Genomic DNA, 20430 nt, shown 5'->3' on the forward strand with positions numbered 1-20430 from the left:
CACTGTGACAGAAATACCAAATGTAGATGGGGGAGGTCTCTCTAATAAGGGCTCGTTCTAGAAGCAAAGAAATGAAAGCTTGCCCTCTATAATTCCATTGTTTAACCACAAGATGATCTATCTGTCTCAGCATGAACATCAGTTCCTTTCTGTCAGCTGGCACAGGTGGGGTTAGTAAATAAAGCAGTTGGGCACAATTTTTTAGGGAAAAGATCAGCGTGATATAAATCGTGTTGACTGTCATGGGCCTGCACTTTTTCTGTTTTTTTTTTTTTTTTTATTTCCTTATTAAATGTTTTGTTTTTATGAGCACTTCCCCAAAATCAACTTTTTGGAGTTGGATCTTATTTTCAAAGAGCAAGTAGTGTCTTTTTATTTTAAGTTTAAATTGAGGAATGTAAAAAAATGACCTCCTATATATAAAATTTAAAATTGGCTGCAACCGACCCCTCCTTTTTTTAATTTTCAGGTTGCTGTTACATTTGATTGACAAATACATTCTTGTCTTCCTTTCCTCCCTCTGTACAACTAGGGATATGTGCCATTTTTCATCATGCGGTCTTAAACAAATCAGAAAACCCATAATCTAAAACACAACACAGTTCTATGTTTCTCCTGTTACACCTTCCAAAATGGCCTCGCACTCTTAGCACACATTAGTTATTTCACAGTCCTAGTTAACGTCCTGCCATCTGGAATTGTCTCTTTTCTGGAAATTTATTTGTAAGCGAGCAATGTTAAAAAGACTTTCTGGAAGTCTTGAAGGATTCCTGAAGTGCGATTTTCCCACAGAGGTAGAAAACCGAATCACATCGTAGCATTGATACCCATAACCATATTTTGGGCGTGTTCCCACGTGGAACCATGTACACATATCTTTCGTGATCTAGCACGTGGAAGGCAAGTACAACAAGCACGTCCCTTCTGATTTAAGCAATAAGACCAAATGTGAAAATAAAATAATAATAGCTTTTCCATAAGCTTCAGATCCAAAGAATTCAGCTTTTAAGGAGCTCACCTTCAGTCTTCTGGGCATCATGGAATAATCACTGTAAAGAGCATTTGGTTTTGTGCACAAATTTTTGGAAAGACAGAAAAAAAAAAGACCCAAGACTGTAGCTTCAGACTGTTGAACGTTCATGGACATTTATAAGCATCCAAGGTTATCTAATTGGCAATAATTTTGTCCAAGCTAAAAATTTCCCATCTCTGAGGAGTGGGAATCTGACTCTCCCCCAAAGTTAGGTGGCTAAAGATCGTACTTTGGATTACATTGTTTCTTCTGATTTCAGTTAGATACATGGTGGTGTTCTTGTGCTGTGAATCACTAATTAACCTGGATCTCTGCTTTGAGGTTTTGCTGTTGGACTTAGCAGGATAGTTGGACTTAGCATTTCTGTGCCCACAAGTAGGAATTGCAAGCCTTTAACAGCACTTCTTTTGGAAGGAACTGACAATCTATTTCATGCTCATCTAGGTAAAGAGCCAGAGTTTCTGAAAATTTTTGCAAACTTTATTACAGAAAAATGAATTTGGAGAATTTACTTTCCCTTCTTGCTGTCTTAGAGATCATTTTCTCACAACCAAACTTTTCCTAAAAGTGGAGCTTTATTTTAACTACTGAATCATGTGTGTGTTGACTGATAGAGCATTGGATTCTTATTAAAATGATTTTACATTGAAGGGGTACCTCATGGTTGCTGGGTTTTGTAAATCAGTGTTGCACATTCTCTCCTTCCTGCTTTGCTCTTAGTGGTGCACTGTTGATTCCTTAGTTTAAAAGTCATTCTTGAGGGAAAATTCTCCTGCTCTAGTGCCTGGTTTTGTTTTGCAGGTATTAGTTACCATTTATTGGCTGGGAAAAGCAGCAAATAGCTCTGCGTCCTATAGCGGCACGACGCTGAACCTGAAGGAGTTTGAAGGCTTGCTGGCTCAGATGAGAAAGGTAACTTGACTTTTCTTCTTTATCCCAAGACATTAACAAAGGATGGGAAATCAACACATTCGCTTCCTTTTTTTTTTTTTTTTTTAAGATTTTATTTCTTTATCTCAGAGAGAGAAAGAGAGATAGTATAAGCATGAGCTGGAGGGGAGGTGTGGAGGGAGTAGGGCGTGGGAGGTGGGGGGAGTTCACAGGGGGAAGCAGACTCCCCATGGAGCAGAGACCCCCATGTGGGACTCGATCCCAGGACCCCAGGATCAAGAGACAAAGGCAGATGCTTAACCGACTTAGCCACCCAGGTGCCCCACAATTTGCTCCTTTTTAAGATCCTTACAGTTCAGTGTGGTGAAACTGCACAGATCGGAGACTTCCTGCCCTCAAGGAAAGGATTCCTCTTACCAATGCGGTCTTGAGTGTCCCAGGCCCACCTGAACTTTCATAGCCTTCAGAGAATGGAAGGTCTGAGTTCTCTCCGACTTTAATTACAAAAGAGCAAATGTAATCCATCAGTATGTGGCTTTGTATGCCAGAGAGCTCCGCACTTGTTTTCTTGGGGGAATAAAGCCCGAATTAAACAATACAGTATTATACAAAAATGAAGACTTGCTCTGCATTTGTCCTAAAGGTCATTTTGCTTACCCGTCAGGGCCCTGGTGTGGGTGAGGTCACGTCTGCCAAGTTCTTGTCTGGCCATCCACCCTGGACGGGCGCTGACGAATTAGAGATGAATTAGAGGCGTTCTCTCTGGAGATGTGCACTTTACAGCTATTGTATTCGGGTGACCTGGAGATTCAGAAAATATTTTTTCAGAGTATTTAAAGCTTTATTTGTTTATTTGGTTATGGGAAAGAGTAAGGTAGGAGTTTGTCAAAGAAACAAACCCCTACCTTACTCTTACTCTTATGATACAGTGGGATGTATCATGTGTCCCTGCCTGTGTGTTCCTTTTTTTTTTTTAAGTATTTATTTATATATATATTTTTTAAAGATTTTATTTATTTATTTGATAGAGACAGAGAGAGATCACAAGTAGGCATAGAGGCAGGCAGAGAGAGAGGGGGAGGCAGGCTCCCCGCTGAGCAGAGAGCCCAATGTGGGGCTCGATCCCAGGACCCTGGGATCATGACCTGAGCCGAAGACAGAGGCTTAACCCACTGAGCCATCCAGGCACCCCTCCTTTTTAAAAAAAAAAAAAAGATTTTATTTATTTATTTATTCATTTATTAGTTCTTATTGATTTTTTTTTTATTTTTCCAGGGTTCCAAGATTCATTGTTTCTGCACCACACACAGTGCTCCATGCACTATGTGCCTTCCTTAGTACCCACTCACCCACCCCCCACCTCCTCCCTTCCCATACCCACAGTTTGTTTCTCAGCGTCCACAGTCTCTCATGCTTCGTCTTAAAAGCCCTTCCTTACAGTCCCTTTCTTTGCTGGATCCCCTTGGAACCTCTTTCATTCCCGTCACAGTCCCTCGCACCACTGGCCCAGCTCCTCTGTACTCTGAGCGGCTGTGGTTCCTTCAGCTCCCCTTCTGTTGAGACCATACTGAGCTAATCCTTGTTACATCAGCTGCCTTGAAATGACCAGTCGTTGCTAACAGCTGTTCCCTTTCTTTAAGGCACATAGTACAATCTCACAGGACAAGAGCGAGTACTCCGTATCACCGAACACAGCTGGCTTCACTGGATGGCCAGCTGTCGTACTCCCAGGGCTCTGAATCAAGTAGAGAGTCCTTGACCTGAACTTCACAGATAGAGAGATCCAATGCCTGGAGATACTAGTTTATCTGGAATAGATATTATCTCATTTTATCCATTAAAGTTGGGTTTGACTGGGACAGGCAGAAAACCCTAAATGTGACTTAAATAAGATGAATTTTATTTTGAACTCACATAAAAGAGGCCTGAACACGAGCAGTGGGCAGGAGATCATCAGGGACCCAGGGTCCTTCTGGCCTTTGACTCCAACATCCTCTGTCCTTGGGTTCTCAACTCCCACCATGGCTGTACCAGCTTTACCCGTCATATCCACAGCTGAGCCAGGAGAGAGGCAGGATGAGGAGAAGGACCTCTGCCCTCCCTTTAAACACGTGTGTGCTGAGTCATACATTACTCCTCTGCTCACATCCTAGTGACCTAAACTTGGTTACCCATCCCTACCTACCCGCAAGGAAAGACTTGGGAAAGGTAGACTGTATTTCAGCTAAAAACTTGGGTGTTTTCACTGGGGAAGAAATGGGGAGCAGATATTGCAGAGATAACTAGAATTGCTTCGGCACAGATACAGGCTGTAACAAATTTGGAATGAAAATGTTTTCTTTCACAAAGGAGACTAGCCAGAAATATTTTATATTCATTTTTCTAGTGAGAGAAATGTATGTAAAAAAAAATGATCCACTTGTAGGGGTGCCTGGGTGGCTCAGTCAGTTAAGCATTTGCCTTTGGCTCAGGTCATAGTCTCAAGGTCCTGGGACCGAGCCCTACATAGGGCTCCCTGCTCAGTGGGGAGATTACTACTCCTTCTCCCTCTCCCTCTCCCCCGTGCTCATACCCTTTCTCTCTCTCTCTCTCTCTCAAAAATAAATAAATTAAATCTTTAAGAAATAATTTAAAAATCTTCAGCTTGAAACACGTGTAGAGCCCTTAGCATAAGCGTCTGGCAAATAATGGGTATTCATAGCAGGTTGTTGTTGCTATATGCCAAAAAAAGATCCCCGAAAGCAAAGTGACAGTGGCTTTTCAGTAAGCCCGGATATGTCAGAGCAGGTCTTCCAACAGAGGGGACACTAAAGTGGAACAAAGGGGCATAAATGTGAGAACATTGAGATTGAAGGAAGAATCATGGGGCCTAAGGAGGCCTTAGAATCTCGAGGACCAGAGCTAAAAAATGAGCAGTCTAGGTTCTTCCATTTTATGTCTCTTCCTCAGCTCTTCCTACCTCTCCTTGAGATTGCCTCGCATCAGCTGTCAACAGCATCTCTAGGATTACCTGCTTCTAGCTCCTTGCCCAGAAAGCAAGGGCTTTCTTCCTTCTAGGCCCAGCTGTAAAATTCCTAGGGGTGTACTCTGGCCCAGTGGGGGTCCTCGTCCCAAACCAGTCTCTGCGACCAGGGGTAATGGGTACCATGATTGGCCTATACATTACCGTTTCAGGAGGTGAGGGGTGTTAGCTAGAACAGGGGGGGTAGAGAGGGGGGTTATGATGGGCAAGGACAGATCTCTGCCTAAAACAACAACCAACGTCAGCTTCTCTTCCTTTAACCTGCCTTAGTTTTTCATAATACTTACCACCCAACTTTGTATTCATTTATCAGTTTTTCTGTTTATCTTTGTCTTTCCTGCTAGAACACAAGGCCTGTGAGGACAGGGTATTTATTGACTTTGCAGAATGTTGTGTCCCCAGCATAAGGACCGTCTCGGACACATAGAAGGTGCTCGGTAAATATCTGAGCAGTGAATACCTTCCCCAACCAGAGTGTGGCAGGTGCAGATAGGTCATCAGACTGGAAAAACAGAACCCTAAAACACTCCAGAATAGGATTTAGCCACTTTATAATTCACACAGGAAGCAGAAAATGTTGAGCGGTAACACTGAAGCCTGTGGAGTTTCTCAGATACTATAAGTCACCCAGCAACCTTCGCTGGTTCTCATTATCTCTGACAAAGAGGGGTAAGAAAGGGACAGATGAGTGAAACAATCCAAAAGCACCATAGACGTTGCTAGTTCTCACCACATTCATGAACACACGTTTACCACAACAGCGAGCAGTTAGCACACTGGACAGATTTGGGTCTTGTCTCCTGTCCCTAAAGTGCTCCCTGTAGAAGGTGAAATGCTCCTGGGATCCTGGATAAAAAGCATCGAAGACATAACTAGACCCCACCAAAGGAGCATTTAGACCACACTAGCCTTTGTGCTGGTTTATAGCTTTTGTTCTTAACTTTGGGTGACTTGAGGGAACCCGGTCAAATTGCCCGTCTGGCTGACGTCCCCGTCTTTACTTCTGGCTGAAGAACCAGCTTCTTGCCTCGGAAACCTGAGGTTCTAAGGGACCGGATTGGCCAAGGGGGACCACGGGTGGCCTGTTTTTCGCTTTTCAAACTAGCCATGCCTTTCGGCTTCCAGCTCTTGCTTGATCCGCGGTTTTACTCTTGGCTTTCTACACAGTCGTGAGCAGAATGGCTTTTCTGTTTTTCTTTCCCATAACAAGCTGTGAGAAAGCAGCTGAAGCTCCAAAAGACATGTTGACTTTTTCTTTCTGTCTGTTCTCTTGTGGGTTTGTAGTACGGGTGGGGAAGACATTTGGGCCGCTGGAGGAGCATTTCTGATTATTATTATTTTCTTGAAAATCCAGTCTTTCACGTTGAGCCAAGCAGCTCCTAACACTGTGTCATTTCTAGACATAACCAGTGGCCTCGCTCTGAGGATCTGCCCTCCCTGATGGGAACCCAGGCCCAGGGCATCTAGTTATGGGGCACAAATGGAGAGGGAGATAGAAGAGGATCAGTGCATATATAGTTTGTGTCCTTAACTACATTCGTAAAATCTGTGTGATACATGTTGACATTTACATACCCAAACAAATACATGGAAATAGTTAGAGCCCACAGCTAACACTTTTTTTTTCTAAAAATTTTATTTATTTGACTGAGAGAGATCGCAAGTAGGCAGAGAGGCAGGCAGAGAGAGAGGCGGGGAAGCAGGCTCCCCATTGAGCAGAGAGCCCAATGTGGGGCTTGATCCCAGGAGCCTGAGATCATGACCTGAGCCAAAGGCAGAGGCTTAACCCACTGAGCCACCCAGGCACCCCTCCATAGAAAACACTTTTTGAGCTCTTCTGCATTGGGCATTCTTTTGAATGCTCTCTGTATGTTAACATGGTTAACCCTCCCAGCAGTCCTGCAAGATGGGTGGTGTTATTAGCTCCATTGAACAGATGAGAAAACTGAAATCAGGCAAGAAGACTGAAATAACTTACCTGAGGTCTTACAGATGATGGGAGGAGGAGACAAGACTTAAACCCAGTCGGGAGTGCTTCTAAGACCTGCCCTAAGCTTCTAACCTGCCCTAAGCTGCCTCTGTTTTGCAGTATTTATAGCTTGGTCAAGTAGGCATAAACAGCATTGAGGAAAGGGGCATGACGCAGGTTAGCATCGTTCACAGAACAAGGAGGCAGTGAATGTCCTGTAGTTGGAAGAGGTGATGCTGGCAATGGTGACTGTGAGCACCCCAAAGATGACCAAACATTGGCAGGTTTTACCCTTTGGGATTTGGAGATGGAATCCTGTGTTAGAATCACAGTTTTGCTGCTTCCTGTGTGACCTCAGTCAAGTTACTTAACCTCTCTGATTCTTATTTTCCTCTTCTGAAAAAGGAGGATGGTGGTAACCACACCATGGTAGGGTTGTGAGGATTAAATACCTGTGCAAAAAGTACCCAGTGTAGCCCTAGACACATAGTAAGTATTCGACAAGAGTGACCTTCATGTTTTTTAGCCATTTGGCCTATTCTTGGTGAATAAGTAACCCACGATTATAGCTTGCATTTCCAAAGAAATTAAACACAAAACCATATCTAATTCAAATGTCTACTTTTCAGTTACTTAGTGAGTTCTTCCTTTTGCAGCTACTCAGGCCTGGCTTTTTGTTCATGTCCCAGTTGACTTTTAACCTAAAAGTAAACAACCTTAATTTCCATAACTGGAATTTCTGCCTTGCAAAGGAGGGTCTAGAAGGCTGCACTCACCCAGGCCGTCTGACAACCTCATCTTCCGGGGCCCTCATCAGGGCCTCTGTTGGAGGCTGCAGGCTGCTCCTCTCCATCCTGCTCTCCTGTCTCCCACTCCCTTCTCTCCAGGCAACCCCCCCACTTCCACACCACGTTCCTTGCAAATTACAGCCACCCCAACCCCTCCAAATGCCTCCTGCGGGGAGAGTGTATCAGGGACACTGGGGAAAATGGAGAAAACCAGCACAGGCTCCAGTGGGCATATCATTCAGTTCAAGCAGTTTCCAAAATTGCTACCAGGGAGAGAATATCTGTTTATTTTTCCTCTCTACCGGGAATGCAGAGGGGACCTTCCAGAGTGTCCCAGGACGTCCGGGGGGTGACATTCCAGTCTTTGCCGATGAGAGCGTGCCCCTCTGCCGGCATCCTCCGCAGCCCGGCTTTTAAGCGACAGTCTGGAGGAGATTAAGTTGAGGTTTATCTTTGAGTGACCGGAGTTATTTTTGTTTTCACCAGCCCGGACAATTGTAATGAATGCGACGACACTGGCGGGAACAAGGGTTTTATTATAATAGGAGGGTGAGGATGGCTTTGACTGACCTTTCTGCTGCTGGGGTTTCAGTGTTTTAGTATGTGCTGCTTGCGCTGGAAAGAATTTATAATCACAGGCTGTCAAAGACAGTCATTGTTCTCCGTGCTCCGAACATGTGGGTCAGCCGCGAGTGCTTCCAGCTCCCCCAGCGCCAAGAGCTGGCCGAGAGCGAGAGCATGCCTGGATTCTTCTGAGGCATCAGGAAAAGCATTTTGCATATTTTTCATTGCCTTTTTTTTTTTTTTAACTTTCTGCCTCGGAAAGACAGCTCCCTTTCAGAGCAAGAATTTCCCTCCAAGGTAGCAGGAGACGGACGCGTGCTGCTCCAGGCTTTACAGAACTGATTCCACGGCAAAAACACATGCTGTGTGCACTGGCCAGCTAGCCTAACCAGGAGCAGTTGTGCGGCCGAAAACCAGGGGCCGGGTCCCAGAGCAGGCATGCGGCTATGGATTCCGAAAGACAGGTCAAGGTTAAGGTTTTTGGGGTTTAGTTTGGGTTTTGTCGGTCACTGTACTCTTGTGACTCCAAACTTAATGAGCTTTTTTCTTCTTCGTTCCTTCTATTTTTTTTTTTTTTTTTTAAACATAGTAGGCTGGGAGTTGCTTGGATTTTTATTTTTATTTATTTAATATCTTTTGAAATGTGCATGATCTTCTGTTCGGGAAAGTGGCAGCGGGAAGGGCAGAAGGATGAAATGCTGGCTTGTAGATGATAATCTGTGCCATAATTTTTTCCATACCGACACCACACGCGGGATCTTTTGAAGTCCACCCGGGAGCCCAGTTTTCCTCGTATCGTAGGCTCTCCATCTGTTGCTCAAGTGTCTCTGTAATCCTTCTCGTTTTATTTCTGGACAGGAGACCGACGACATTGAGAGTCCTAAACGTAGTATCCGAGACAGTGGCTACATAGACTGCTGGGATTCTGAGCGCAGCGACTCCCTGTCTCCCCCTCGCCACGGCAGAGATGACTCCTTCGACAGCCTGGATTCCTTCGGCTCCCGTTCCCGGCAGACCCCTTCACCAGATGTAGTCCTCAGGGGAAGCAGCGATGGTAGGTTGCAGATGTCGTGCACTGCCCATCTTAGATTGGAACATCCACCCCCGTGGACAGAAGGCGGGCTCCATATCCACCTTGCTGGGACCCGGTAACTCTAAACTGGGAGGAGAGAAGTGTTTTTATTATTATTTTTCGTGGTCCTTAGAATTTGGCTTGGCTGCACCAGTGGTTTGAGTATTGCCTCAGTGAGCCTCTCTTTCCTTGGAAAATACGTTACCTCATCCCCCCCTTGGTCTCAGTGAATCAAGATGCCGCTGGCCGTTAGCTCATAAAGTGTGCTGAAGGTTTATATGCTCTGGGTATGAGGAAGGGAAGCATGTGAGTACCACAGGGCAGAAGTGAAAATGAAGCAATTTACAGCAAGCTGGAAATGCACTAGACACACTTAGGAAGGTGCTGGAACACGGGAAGCTTGAATTGGCAAGGTTTTGGCAATCTGTGCGATGCTTCTGATACCTGACCGTTGCCTGGAGCTGTGCGGGTGGCCCCCCCAAGGTACACAACCCAGACTGCCTGTTTGTTCTGAGTCTGGGTTTGAGTTAAATCCTGTGGATTTTGTCACCTGTAAGGAATGATCATTTTTTCTTTAAAAATCTGTGGTCATGCAACCTGATGTAAATTTAATATGTATTTTCCAGCTGTTTATGTCACTTAGCTTGTAGCTTTGTACTTTTAGGAAGGGAAAGTGGCTTGGTTCTGCATATATAAACTTGCAGGAAGGCACTAAGGCTGCTGGGGTATTTTTTATTTGTTTCTATTTTTTTAATGCATTGCTTGATTGATGCTAATACTTCTAGACACTTATAGCTTATCTCTGAGACGAAAATTCCCTTAAATGGCTGAAAGATCCCTTTCAGCTGTAAAACTCTATCTAAAATACTTGAGTATTTATGTGCCTAGGTCCTGAATTAATTACTTGACACCTAGCATCTCACTTAGTCCTTAGTCCAGAGCACGAAAGAGGTACATAGTCCCCCGACCCCCACCCTGGGCTGTGAGACATTCTTTATCTGTATTTTACAGATGAACCGTGCAGAGGTTAAGTAATTGTCCTCAAGTTCCTAAGTGACAAATATCGCTGTCATTAAGTAGTAGAACAATGTTAGCCTAAAGAAGTGTGAGTCCAAAACTTAAACTCTTAAACCTAATTTGCCCACAACTTCTGTTTACCGAATAAATTTTTTAGATTCTGGAGTGACCTAACTAATGCTTTTTTGTTCAGTACTTCAGCTTTCCAACAAATAGATTAGCCTCAGGGCCACATAGTATGTGACTCCAAAAGAATTCCATGGTGCATTGTGAGCTGCTTGAAAAACATTTCTAAGATTTTCTATGCCATTTTAAGTACCACCCACAGTATTAGAAGTTACAATACCAAGTACATGACCTAAATGAGCTCTAATATAACCGAAAGGTAGATTTCCTTTCACAAAACATGTCTGAACCTGACCATTTCATATTATTTTGATTGCTTTTTTAAAAAAAATATTATTTTCTTCCTCTTGGTTTTGTAAGTGGTAACATAGATCCTATATTCTGTCACGGCTTCGAGGATTTAGACTTTATAATGAGCGACATCTTGAAGGGATTTGAGATGGTAATTACTAATATTGTACTAATATGTGCTGAGGCACAGTTTCGTTTGCATCAATTAAGGTTGATAAGCTAGAGTCTTTTTATAAATATTTTTCCATGTAAAGAATAATGGGAAATCAAGCCTCACAGAACAGTGTCCATTTTACCAAGCAGCCTAATACCTACAGGCTTATGATCTTGAAAATGCATCAAGACCTAATGAGATTTAACACACATACACACACACACGTACACACACACACTTTTAAAAATCTGCCTTAAAAGTAGTATAATTTTATTCAAATAGATGTTGTATTTTATTAGAATTTATGGTATATTTTTAATGATGTTAATCCATAAGGTTGCCACTTTCAAATTTAGAAGAACTTCTTTTTTTTTAAGTCTTAAAAATTTATTTCCTAAGGACTCACAATCAACTAGGGAAAATCTTAGCATAAAATTCTCCAGTTACATATTGGGCCAATATTTTAATATTATCGAGGCCCACTGACCCGTTCAGTGGGGACAGTCAAGAGCCACACTCCTAAGAGGTGCCACGATTCTACAGGTTGCACCTGAGAGTGACCTGGTCAGGATGCTATGTGATTCCGCCAACCTGTCTTGCTACACAGGTGCCGGTTCTCCCCTCACGTCTCCTAGTGTCCTCCTGAAGCCACTTAATAGACTTCCCTGAAGAGGAAATACAAACCCTTTGACTCCGATGCTTTTAAAATTCAGAACACAGTTTAGAAATATGATACATTTTGTTAAATGGATATTCTTTTATAGAAAAGATGAGTTGAAGGAGAGAAAGAAGGAATGAGAGAAATTGAAGTGTTAGAGGAAGTTGAGAAAGCCAAGGGCTAGGGGTGTAGATGGCCAAAATATGGAGAATAAAAGAAAGCTCCCTCCTAGTTCCTGGAAGGGAGAGAAGTGTCTCCCTGAAATGGTAGGCTCAGACTTTGATAAAGTAATGTCATCATCGTCATGTGCTGTATTGTCATTTCCTTACTTTGGGCATCAATAGAGAAGCCACTGTAGTATATATCTGTGTTTTCAGGAAGAGGTCCAAGTCTTTGAAGTTCTGGCCTTCGAGAAGATTTCCAGTGTTTACCAAGGGTGTGGCATACCTGCTGCTTCTAAGTGCTTTGCGCCATCCCTTTAAATCCTCACAATGACCTGTGAGGGCTGTGGTATTGTCTCCACGTGTCCAGTGAGGACTCTGAGGTACGGAGGGCTTAAATTTTGCCCTCCAGCTAGTAGGGCGGAGCCGAAATTATACCCTGGCTTCTAAGTCCAGAAAACTTTCTTCTTTCAACTGAGTCTCTTCACCTCGGGCATCTGCAAAGTAACTTTTCTTGAACTGTCTCTTGAAGGTATTTATCAAAGAGTCACTGTGGGAAGGAAGAGATCTGTGTATGTGTTAAACAGCCTATTTTGAGACTTTCACTAAGATAATTACAGATAATATGTCTTTAGATACTGTACACAGAGAAGGTTCAAAGATGATAGGATTTTAGGCATCAGAAAATGGAGACAACACTTGAATCTTTACTAAGCCCTCACAGTTAGTAGAAGAATCCTTTTCTTTCATTCATTTATTTGAGAAAGTATAGTGCTTCCCCTAGTCAGGATGCTTTAAGAAATGTCTCTTGGACATTTCTCCAAGAGAAGCGCCTCACACAGGAAGGAGCTTTGGGCGGGGGTCTGGAGAATGGAAATCGGAAGTCCTGACCTACTGCATACCAGTCATTCTGCCTCTCTGAGTTTCGGTTTCCGCCTCTGTAAAATGGGGATAATATCAAACCAGGAAACAAACCTGAGAGTCTGGCAAGGGAAGGTAGTGTTAGCGTTTGTTTATAAAGCATCTCACAGGGGCCTCTAAACATTTCACTGGGACACTGAGACAGATGGATACCCTTGACGCAAGACTCGGAGTGGGAAGGTGCTAAGCCAGGAATCAAAAACCAGCGAGCACCGAAATGGTCAAAACTTCAGAAGGGAGGCTAAATGCAAGTGCCATGAATAATTCATAACTGCATATTTCCTCCACAACAATGAGCAACTTGTTTATGGTCAATGCTTTGAACTTGTAAAGTCTTTTAAAAGCCATTAAATCATTTGATCTCCAGGGCAGATCATTTCATTCCAATTTTTACAGAAGAGGATGGGCAAGAGTGATAGAACCGGCCTCAGAGCCCACAGCTTGCTAGGGACAGATCGCTCTCCTTAATTAAGAGTTTCCAACCAACTCTCCCGTGGCAGCTTCTGTAATGGTAGTGCTTGTTTTAATGACGGCTTCACTCTCGTGGGTCTTACCAGTCAAGTGAGATGAGACACAGGAAACAGGGATACAATATAATTATTGGGGCTCTTGCCCCCCCAAACTGGTTGGGCAACATTCAATTCTTTTGCATTGCCTGAAACGCTCTTGAAGTCAAACCAATTCATTTATTCATTGGATGATTTGAGGATGCCCACTGGGTGTGAAGACGCTGTGATCAATGCTATAAATAATACAAGATCGAAAGGGTAGCGTGCCCCCAAAAAAGAAAAGACTGGGCCTTGGGGTTCATGGGAAGAAAAGATGGCTTCCGGCTATGGGTACTAGGAAGAGCTCTGATGTAAAGGAATACTCACTTATTAAAATCAAACCACCTCCTGAAAGGCAAACCCTTGGTATGATCTCAATCTGCCACTTTTCTGAATTCCTATTCTTCTTATCTGTCTTGGCTCCTTGAAGATAACTGACATTCTTCAGGTATTTCATAGACTGGCTAAAGGTACCTCCAAGGGGCACCTGGGTGGCTCAGTGGGTTAAGCCTCTGCCTTTGGCTCAGGTCATGATCTCAGGGTCTGGCATTAAGTCCCACATTGGGCTCTCTGCTCAGTAGGGAGCCTACTCGCCTCCACCCAACCCCCACCAACACCTGCTGCCTACTTGTGATCTCTGTCAAATAAATAAATAAAATCTTAAAAAAAAAAAAAGGTACCTCCAAGACAAAATGTCATCTTATGACATTTCCTTTATAAAACAGAATCCTTTATAATTCTTATTTGTGAATATCTAGCACAGTGTAAGACACGCCACGACAGGTGCTCAGTAAAAACTCCATCGGTTGATTTATGTCTTTTCTTTCAAGATTCGAAGAATCTTAGTAGCCTCTCGTTCTGCTGCAAATGTGTTATGAGTCATAATTCTCAGATACAATTCAGCTTACCTCTGTTTTTTCAACTAGATTTTTTCCCCCTGATTTGAGCTCAGAGCTTTTCCCAGAATAGACTAATTTAAGATATGTTAAGTGAATCATTTAAGGAAGGGATCTCAGAACCCACAGATCTACCACATCCCTAATACATCCTGACTGGTCATCAGGAACTTTTCTGTGAGCCCCACACACGTTCTCAGCACCCATCCTCTCTTCCTCAGGGAGAGGAAGTGACTCTGAACCCGACTTGCCCCACCGGAAGCTGCCGGATGTGAAGAAGGATGACATGTCTGCAAGGCGGACTTCCCATGGTGAGCCGAAATCAGCAGTGCCTTTTAACCAGTACCTCCCGAACAAAAGCAATCAGACGGCCTACGTCCCCGCTCCTCTGAGGAAGAAGAAAGCAGAACGAGAGGAAAATCGGAAGAGCTGGAATACTGCCACCTCCCCCCTCGGTGGGGAGAGGCCCTTCAGGTAAGGCCTGAGCTAGGCTGCCCCCAGTCCTGGCTTGAGCACTAGCAGTAAAGGGACGAGAGCACCCTCACACCATCGAGCTTGGATAACCATTCCAGAACTTTTGATGTAAGATGGCAAATGGTGGGAGGTAGGCTGGTTCTTTGGCACACCATTGAGCTCAGATAACCATTCTAGAACTTTTGACATAAGATTGCAAATGGCGGGAGGCAGGATGGATCTTTGGAGAGAGACTGTGATGATGGAATCTAAGCTTCGTGAAGGCATCGAGAGTGGTGCCTGCCACACAGTAGGTACTCAACAGATCCTTGTCAAATGAGCACGTTTTTGAAACCGGTTCTAGTGAGAGGACAGGGAGAGCAGATCTGTCATCCATGTCTTTCTGAGGAGACTGCCTGACTCCCGCTCCCGTTACATTTGGTGCAGAAAGCCGTATCTTCCTGCGAGACAACTTTTTCTTAAATCTAGATACATGATTATTTAGATACAAGCTCAAGTATGGATGAGCTGCATGAGACGTGCTTCAGAATCACATGGAGAGAAACTCCTAGTAAATGAAAGATACATTGAGCTGCTCGTCTCTTTGGAGAAGCAAGCAGGGATTTCCCCTAAGCTCTGATCATGTCTTTATATTTATGCATTCAGTCAGTCAGCAGGTTTTTATTCAACACCTACTACATGCTAGGTGCTGTCTTTTAGGCACCGGGGACCCAGTAGTAAATAGAGTCCCTGCCTTCAAGAACCTTGGAGTCCAGTAAAAGAAACTTACCATGTAGTCTAACCCTTTGAGCAAAACCACTCCGATCACTGCATGCTTATTTCTAATCACCTACCGTTATTATCTATGAATTTCATCGAATAGACACTTTATTAAAAGTTTTGATGATTCAATAAATCATGACTTTTATATTTCCAGCAGAAAAGGCTTTTGCCTTCCAATATCAGCTTTGAAAGAGCTCCTACTGTTGAGATTATAATGCATTGTATTTATTGTATTTCTTAACAAATTAATGGCAGCATATGACTTTCTTCACATGACCAGGATCGTACTGCATGCTATAACTTTTTTTTTTTTTAAGTGAAAAGTAGTATCAGAATGACCAGGAGATGACATGTGGCTTGCTCCCTGGCCCAGGCTTTCAGTTTGGTAAACCGTCTTGTCCAACTCACTAGCTATCCTGAAGCAATAGAGGAAGAGGGAAGTGAAGTGGGGTCTCCTTGCGAAGAGGACCCAGTCGGCCCAGTGGATCCTGGTGGGAAGCCTTCTGATGGTGGGTTAGAATTACCCACGGGCCGGGGTCAGGAACAGCCTTCTCCAGAGGGGGCTGTGGGCGCCCCCGCTCCCAAGTCTGAAGGAAAAGATGCTGTTGAAATCCAAAAGCGCAGAAGGCTAGAACAAGCTGGAATCAAGGTCATGTCCGCGGCACAGCGCTTTTCCAGGTTAGCTCTGCAGGCCGAAGGCTGGCCTGGCTGCCTTTGTGCATGCCTGGATTTTGGAGTCCGTCTGGCTTGTTGGAGTTTCCATCCTGTTTCCCACTTCCTGCTTTCCCCTCTGCAGCTCTCTTACCCCCTCCTCAAGCAATAGAAGTAGCTGTGAGTCTTTGCCCCCGGGGGCATGTCTCCGCCAAGAACTTGGTTATTTTAAATGGAGGCAAAGAGTGAGCTTCTTGCTGCTTGATTAGACCGTTAGGATTAGTAATTAGTCATTTGTGGGCTGCAGGATTTACCTAGCAATAATATTTTATTTTTCAATTGTTTGCGGCTTGTTAATTTTCACGCTACTCCTAAATGGCTCTTACCTTACCTGACACATCATTGGAAAATAGTTCCTTTGAAATGGGGAGCGGTCTCTTAGGAAAGAGTGGTTGGGCATGAAGCAGTGGGTGGAGTGCATGAACAATGAATTCTAGAACACTGAAAAGAAATAAAATCAAATAAAATGAAAAAAAGAAAGCAGAGTGGTTGGCTTACAAAAACCCACTTACTTTGTCCCAAGGGAGTGGTAAGATTGCACTTAACTTGACTCCTTTCCTAAAGCACGTTGACTCAAAAAACAAAGAATGGAGTAATTCCTTCTCTTGATTGTAACAAAGACACCAGCATCCATCTGGATGATTTCATATTACATGTGTGATGGAAATCTTCAGCAGTCCAGGTCACAGAAATCTACAGTTCTACAAGTTCAGGGAGTGTTTTGAGAAGCTGGTTAATTTTTCTTGCATAATAACCACAAAGATCCTAACAAATCATAATGAGACCAAAATTTATCTGACAAATCAAAATTCATAACAGTTCTACCATTAAAATTTCTTTGCCATCTGCTGTTCCATTTAATTGGAAGAGGTAGGTGACATACCCATTTTCAAGAAGATAAACTGAGGATCAGTGAGAATAAGTGACTTGCTGGTCTGAGAGCCTAGTTAACGCCCACCAGGTGGCCAGATCCAAATGTCCTGACCACAGTACCACATCTGCCTCCCACACATTTAACAGAACATTTCCCATTTCTCTGTACAATTCCAAATGTGGTTAATGCTATACGGTCTAGTTCTTAAATGGGAAGTTCAGCCTTGACTTATATGGATTTAATCCCAGAGTAGCTTTGTATTGATTAAAAACAAAAAACAACCAAGGGAATAGCTCTTCCCTGTCTGTGGTATCTCACAGATAAGTGTATCTATCCTAAACATATATGTGCTTCTAGAAAACTCTATCATAAAGTTGTGCTTGTGTTCCAAGCAGATCTCTGGTTTTCTGAGATAATGGAGAGTAATGTAGATCATAAAAAACAAAATCAAATCCAGATATTCTATATAATTTTGGTACAAAGACCTTATCAGACACATATTTTTTCAACATCATTTTAGCATTACTTGTATCAGAGAACAGGCTCGATGCTAAGAATACAAAAATGAATAGTATCCCCTTACCATATATCATTTTTCAAACTTTCCCTTCTGTCTTCAAATCTAGGGCCCAGTGGTAGTAGGTAATATAGGTAAAAGTATAAATTTTAAAAAAAAAATTTTTAATCTTAATATCCTTGACATATGCCTTCATTTGTGTCATGTCTGAGAAGTCTTTAAACTAAAATTTACCAAAGACACCATGATCCTTATTTTTTTTTCTGCTTATCATTTTCAAAAATTACTACTCCACTTGGTTAAAATGAATCTCATTTTTAAAAATTGATTTTTCTATAATTACCAATCTGTTTGAATATTATAATATGTGTATTGGCTGTTTGGGTTTCTTCTTCCATATCCTATACTACCTTTTCCCATTTAAAAAATTTTCATTTCATTGTGATAAGAACACTTAGCATGAGATCTCCCCTCTGAACAAATCTTGAATTGTTCCAGAGTTTTGTTAACTCTCGATACGATGTTGTATAGTAGATCTCTAGAATTTATTCATCCTGCCTAACTGAAACTTTATGGCCACTGATTAGAACTCCCCATTTCTTCCTCCCTCAGCCCCTGGCAACCACCATTCTACTCTTTGACGCTATGCATTTGACTCTTAGATATGATGTGTAAGAGGAATCGTGCAGCCTTTTTCCTTCTGTGACTAGCTTATTTCACGTAGAACAACGTCCTCAAGGTTCATCTATATTATCACATAGTGCAGAGTTTTCTTCTTTTAAAAGACCGACCGATATTCCATTATATGTAAATGTTACATTTCCTTCCATTCATCCATCAATGGACATTTAGATTGTTTTTACATCTTAGCTATTGTGCATAGTATGGCAATGAACACGGGAGTGCTACCATCTCTTATGGGTCCTGACTTCTATAGTTTTGGATAAATAGCAGAAGTGGGATTGCCAGATCTTATGATAGATGTATTTTTAATTTTTCAAGGAATCTCTGTATCATCTTTAGAGTATCCAAAAGAGCAACAGGAGATGAGTGGGGAGCCTCATTAAGCTAAGTCAGGACATGCAGGAGTCATGGTGACGGAGAGAAAAGAAGAGATTGGACAAGACTGGAAATTCTGTGGGTGTGCTGTGGCAGTAACTGTGAGGTTTATTTTGTAATGAAATATTGCAATCTTTTATGATAGTTCCCTTTCTGTGCACAAACCTAGAATCATGGTTGTTTACAAATGTCATTCTGATGGATGAATATTATATTTATGTGGTATTCTTTGCTCCTGTCCATGTTGCCTATTATCTGGCTCCATTGTTTACATGTTTCATCCAAGTCAGCTACATTAAGCAGAAATTCCCAGGTCTGTTAATATCATCACACCTGAGATCTTCTGGCTTAAAAATTGGGTTCAGGAAAATTGTGCATATTCCCAGACAACGTCCCCAACAGCAATGTGACACAGCTGGTCCAAACACCCAGAATTCATTTGTTGGCAGACTGTTCAGCTGCTAGCTCTCTCTTACAGGGTTTATACATCCTGTGTCACTAGCCTTGCCTGTCTGTGTCCCTGTCACTTACTTTCTGCAGCCTTCCTCAGAGTGGAGAGTCATGCTAAGTTTATCCTGCTTTTCATGTGGCAGAAAGTAGCTTAACTGGAATGAAGCACATAAAGATGAAAAGGCTTCTTGGTATCTGGAAAATAAGAATATAAAATATGTAAATATGCTGATGTCTCTTGAAACATTTAACCGCCATCTTCTGTCTTTGCCATCCAGATGGATTCTGACTACCACATCTTTGAACCCAGCAAGAGGCCCAGCATATATTTTGTGGCCCATTTTAGCTGGAAAAATCTGTGTTTGAAGAGAAGGGTAATAATATCAAGTTATAGGCAAGGAGGAGGTACATAGACAGAGAACAAGGCTTTATTTCTATAGACTGTTTTCTTTGTTGTTTTTGTCCCAAGTATTCTCAGACACCTCCTTGTATATAAAAAGGAGCAAGAGTGCATGGCATTCTATTTTTGTGTTAACTTTCGAAGCCCAGAAGTCCCAAGCTTCCTGTCAAACCATATATTAGGAGGTATCTTAGCATCAAGGGACAGAAAGTAGGGCTTCTTAATAAATGTGTGGAGTTTAGTATGCATTAGAGTCACCATTGAAGTAAGAAGTATATAAACTCCTTTTGCTTCTATTTTAGCTGATGATTAAGTTAGCTTAATTACCCCAAAATATGAGACTCTGCCAAAAAAGCTAAGATTTCTGTTTTTAAGAGGATAAAATGGGAACCAAGATTCACTTCCCCTGAATTAAAATGCCATGGAGATTTGAGTTCTCTTACTTGGTGTTTCCCATTGGAGAAGTAAACTTTTTTTTTTTTTTAACTGAATTATAGGCTTCACGTGATTGTACTTCTTTTCTAATTGTTTTCATATGTCTCAGCACTCAGTCTTTTCTGCTGGTCTGTGGATCTTCTCAACCACATAGTAATTAATTACAGAGGGGAAAAAAAAAACCCTCCCAGGAACAATAGACATTTTTGAAATCTTTAGAGGAAAGAGTTGATGCAGTTAAGTGCTACACACGTCCTCTATACTCCTACTCAGCAGATGCCTGTGTCCCTGGTTGTTGCTGAACAGATCCCGGGGGATCGGGAGCAGACACACACATCCCTTGCAGGGCCTCTGTGACTCTAGTTGTGGCCGCACTCTGTGGGCACTGGGTGAGCCGGGAAGTTTCTGGTATTGCTCCTGACATTCCCAGGAGAGCCCAGTTTCTTTCAGTAGAACAGCCTCGCCGCCAGTCTAGGCTGGCTGCTTATGTGGTACCAGGGGAAAAGGGGTGAAGGAAAATGCTGGTTCTTCCTTCAGTTCAATCACTATCTCATTCACTTTGAAACCTGTAAGTTTGAACCAAGAGCTTTTTCTTCCCCTCCGCCCTCACCTGCTTCAAGCCCATAACCTGGCCTAC

At 42.8% G+C, this 20430-nt stretch overlaps 1 protein-coding gene and 1 long non-coding RNA gene across 26 annotated transcripts in view; both read left to right on the forward strand.

Annotated features, from left to right (window-relative positions):
* Positions 1-20430, forward strand: part of LIMCH1 (LIM and calponin homology domains 1) — a 326817-nt gene that overhangs the window by 229883 nt on the left and 76504 nt on the right. For 9 of the 25 annotated variants that reach the window (XM_032334168.1, XM_032334160.1, XM_032334159.1 and 6 more), the window contains exons 6-9: positions 1835-1945; positions 9126-9321; positions 14333-14585; positions 15759-16025. In XM_032334168.1, coding sequence (XP_032190059.1) covers positions 1835-1945; positions 9126-9321; positions 14333-14585; positions 15759-16025 — 827 coding nt within the window. Of the gene's footprint in view, positions 1-1834; positions 1946-8487; positions 8738-9125; positions 9322-14332; positions 14586-15758; positions 16026-20430 lie in introns of those variants that run through there. The other 16 variants (XM_032334174.1, XM_032334171.1, XM_032334170.1 and 13 more) reach the window with 6 other exon arrangements.
* LOC116585024 lies at positions 3270-5723 on the forward strand. The gene is made up of 2 exons (XR_004283435.1): positions 3270-4035; positions 5291-5723. It is a non-coding gene; the product is annotated as an uncharacterized LOC116585024 (long non-coding RNA).

This window comes from Mustela erminea, chromosome 2, assembly GCF_009829155.1.
Source record: "Mustela erminea isolate mMusErm1 chromosome 2, mMusErm1.Pri, whole genome shotgun sequence".
NCBI classification, from domain to species: domain Eukaryota; kingdom Metazoa; phylum Chordata; class Mammalia; order Carnivora; family Mustelidae; genus Mustela; species Mustela erminea.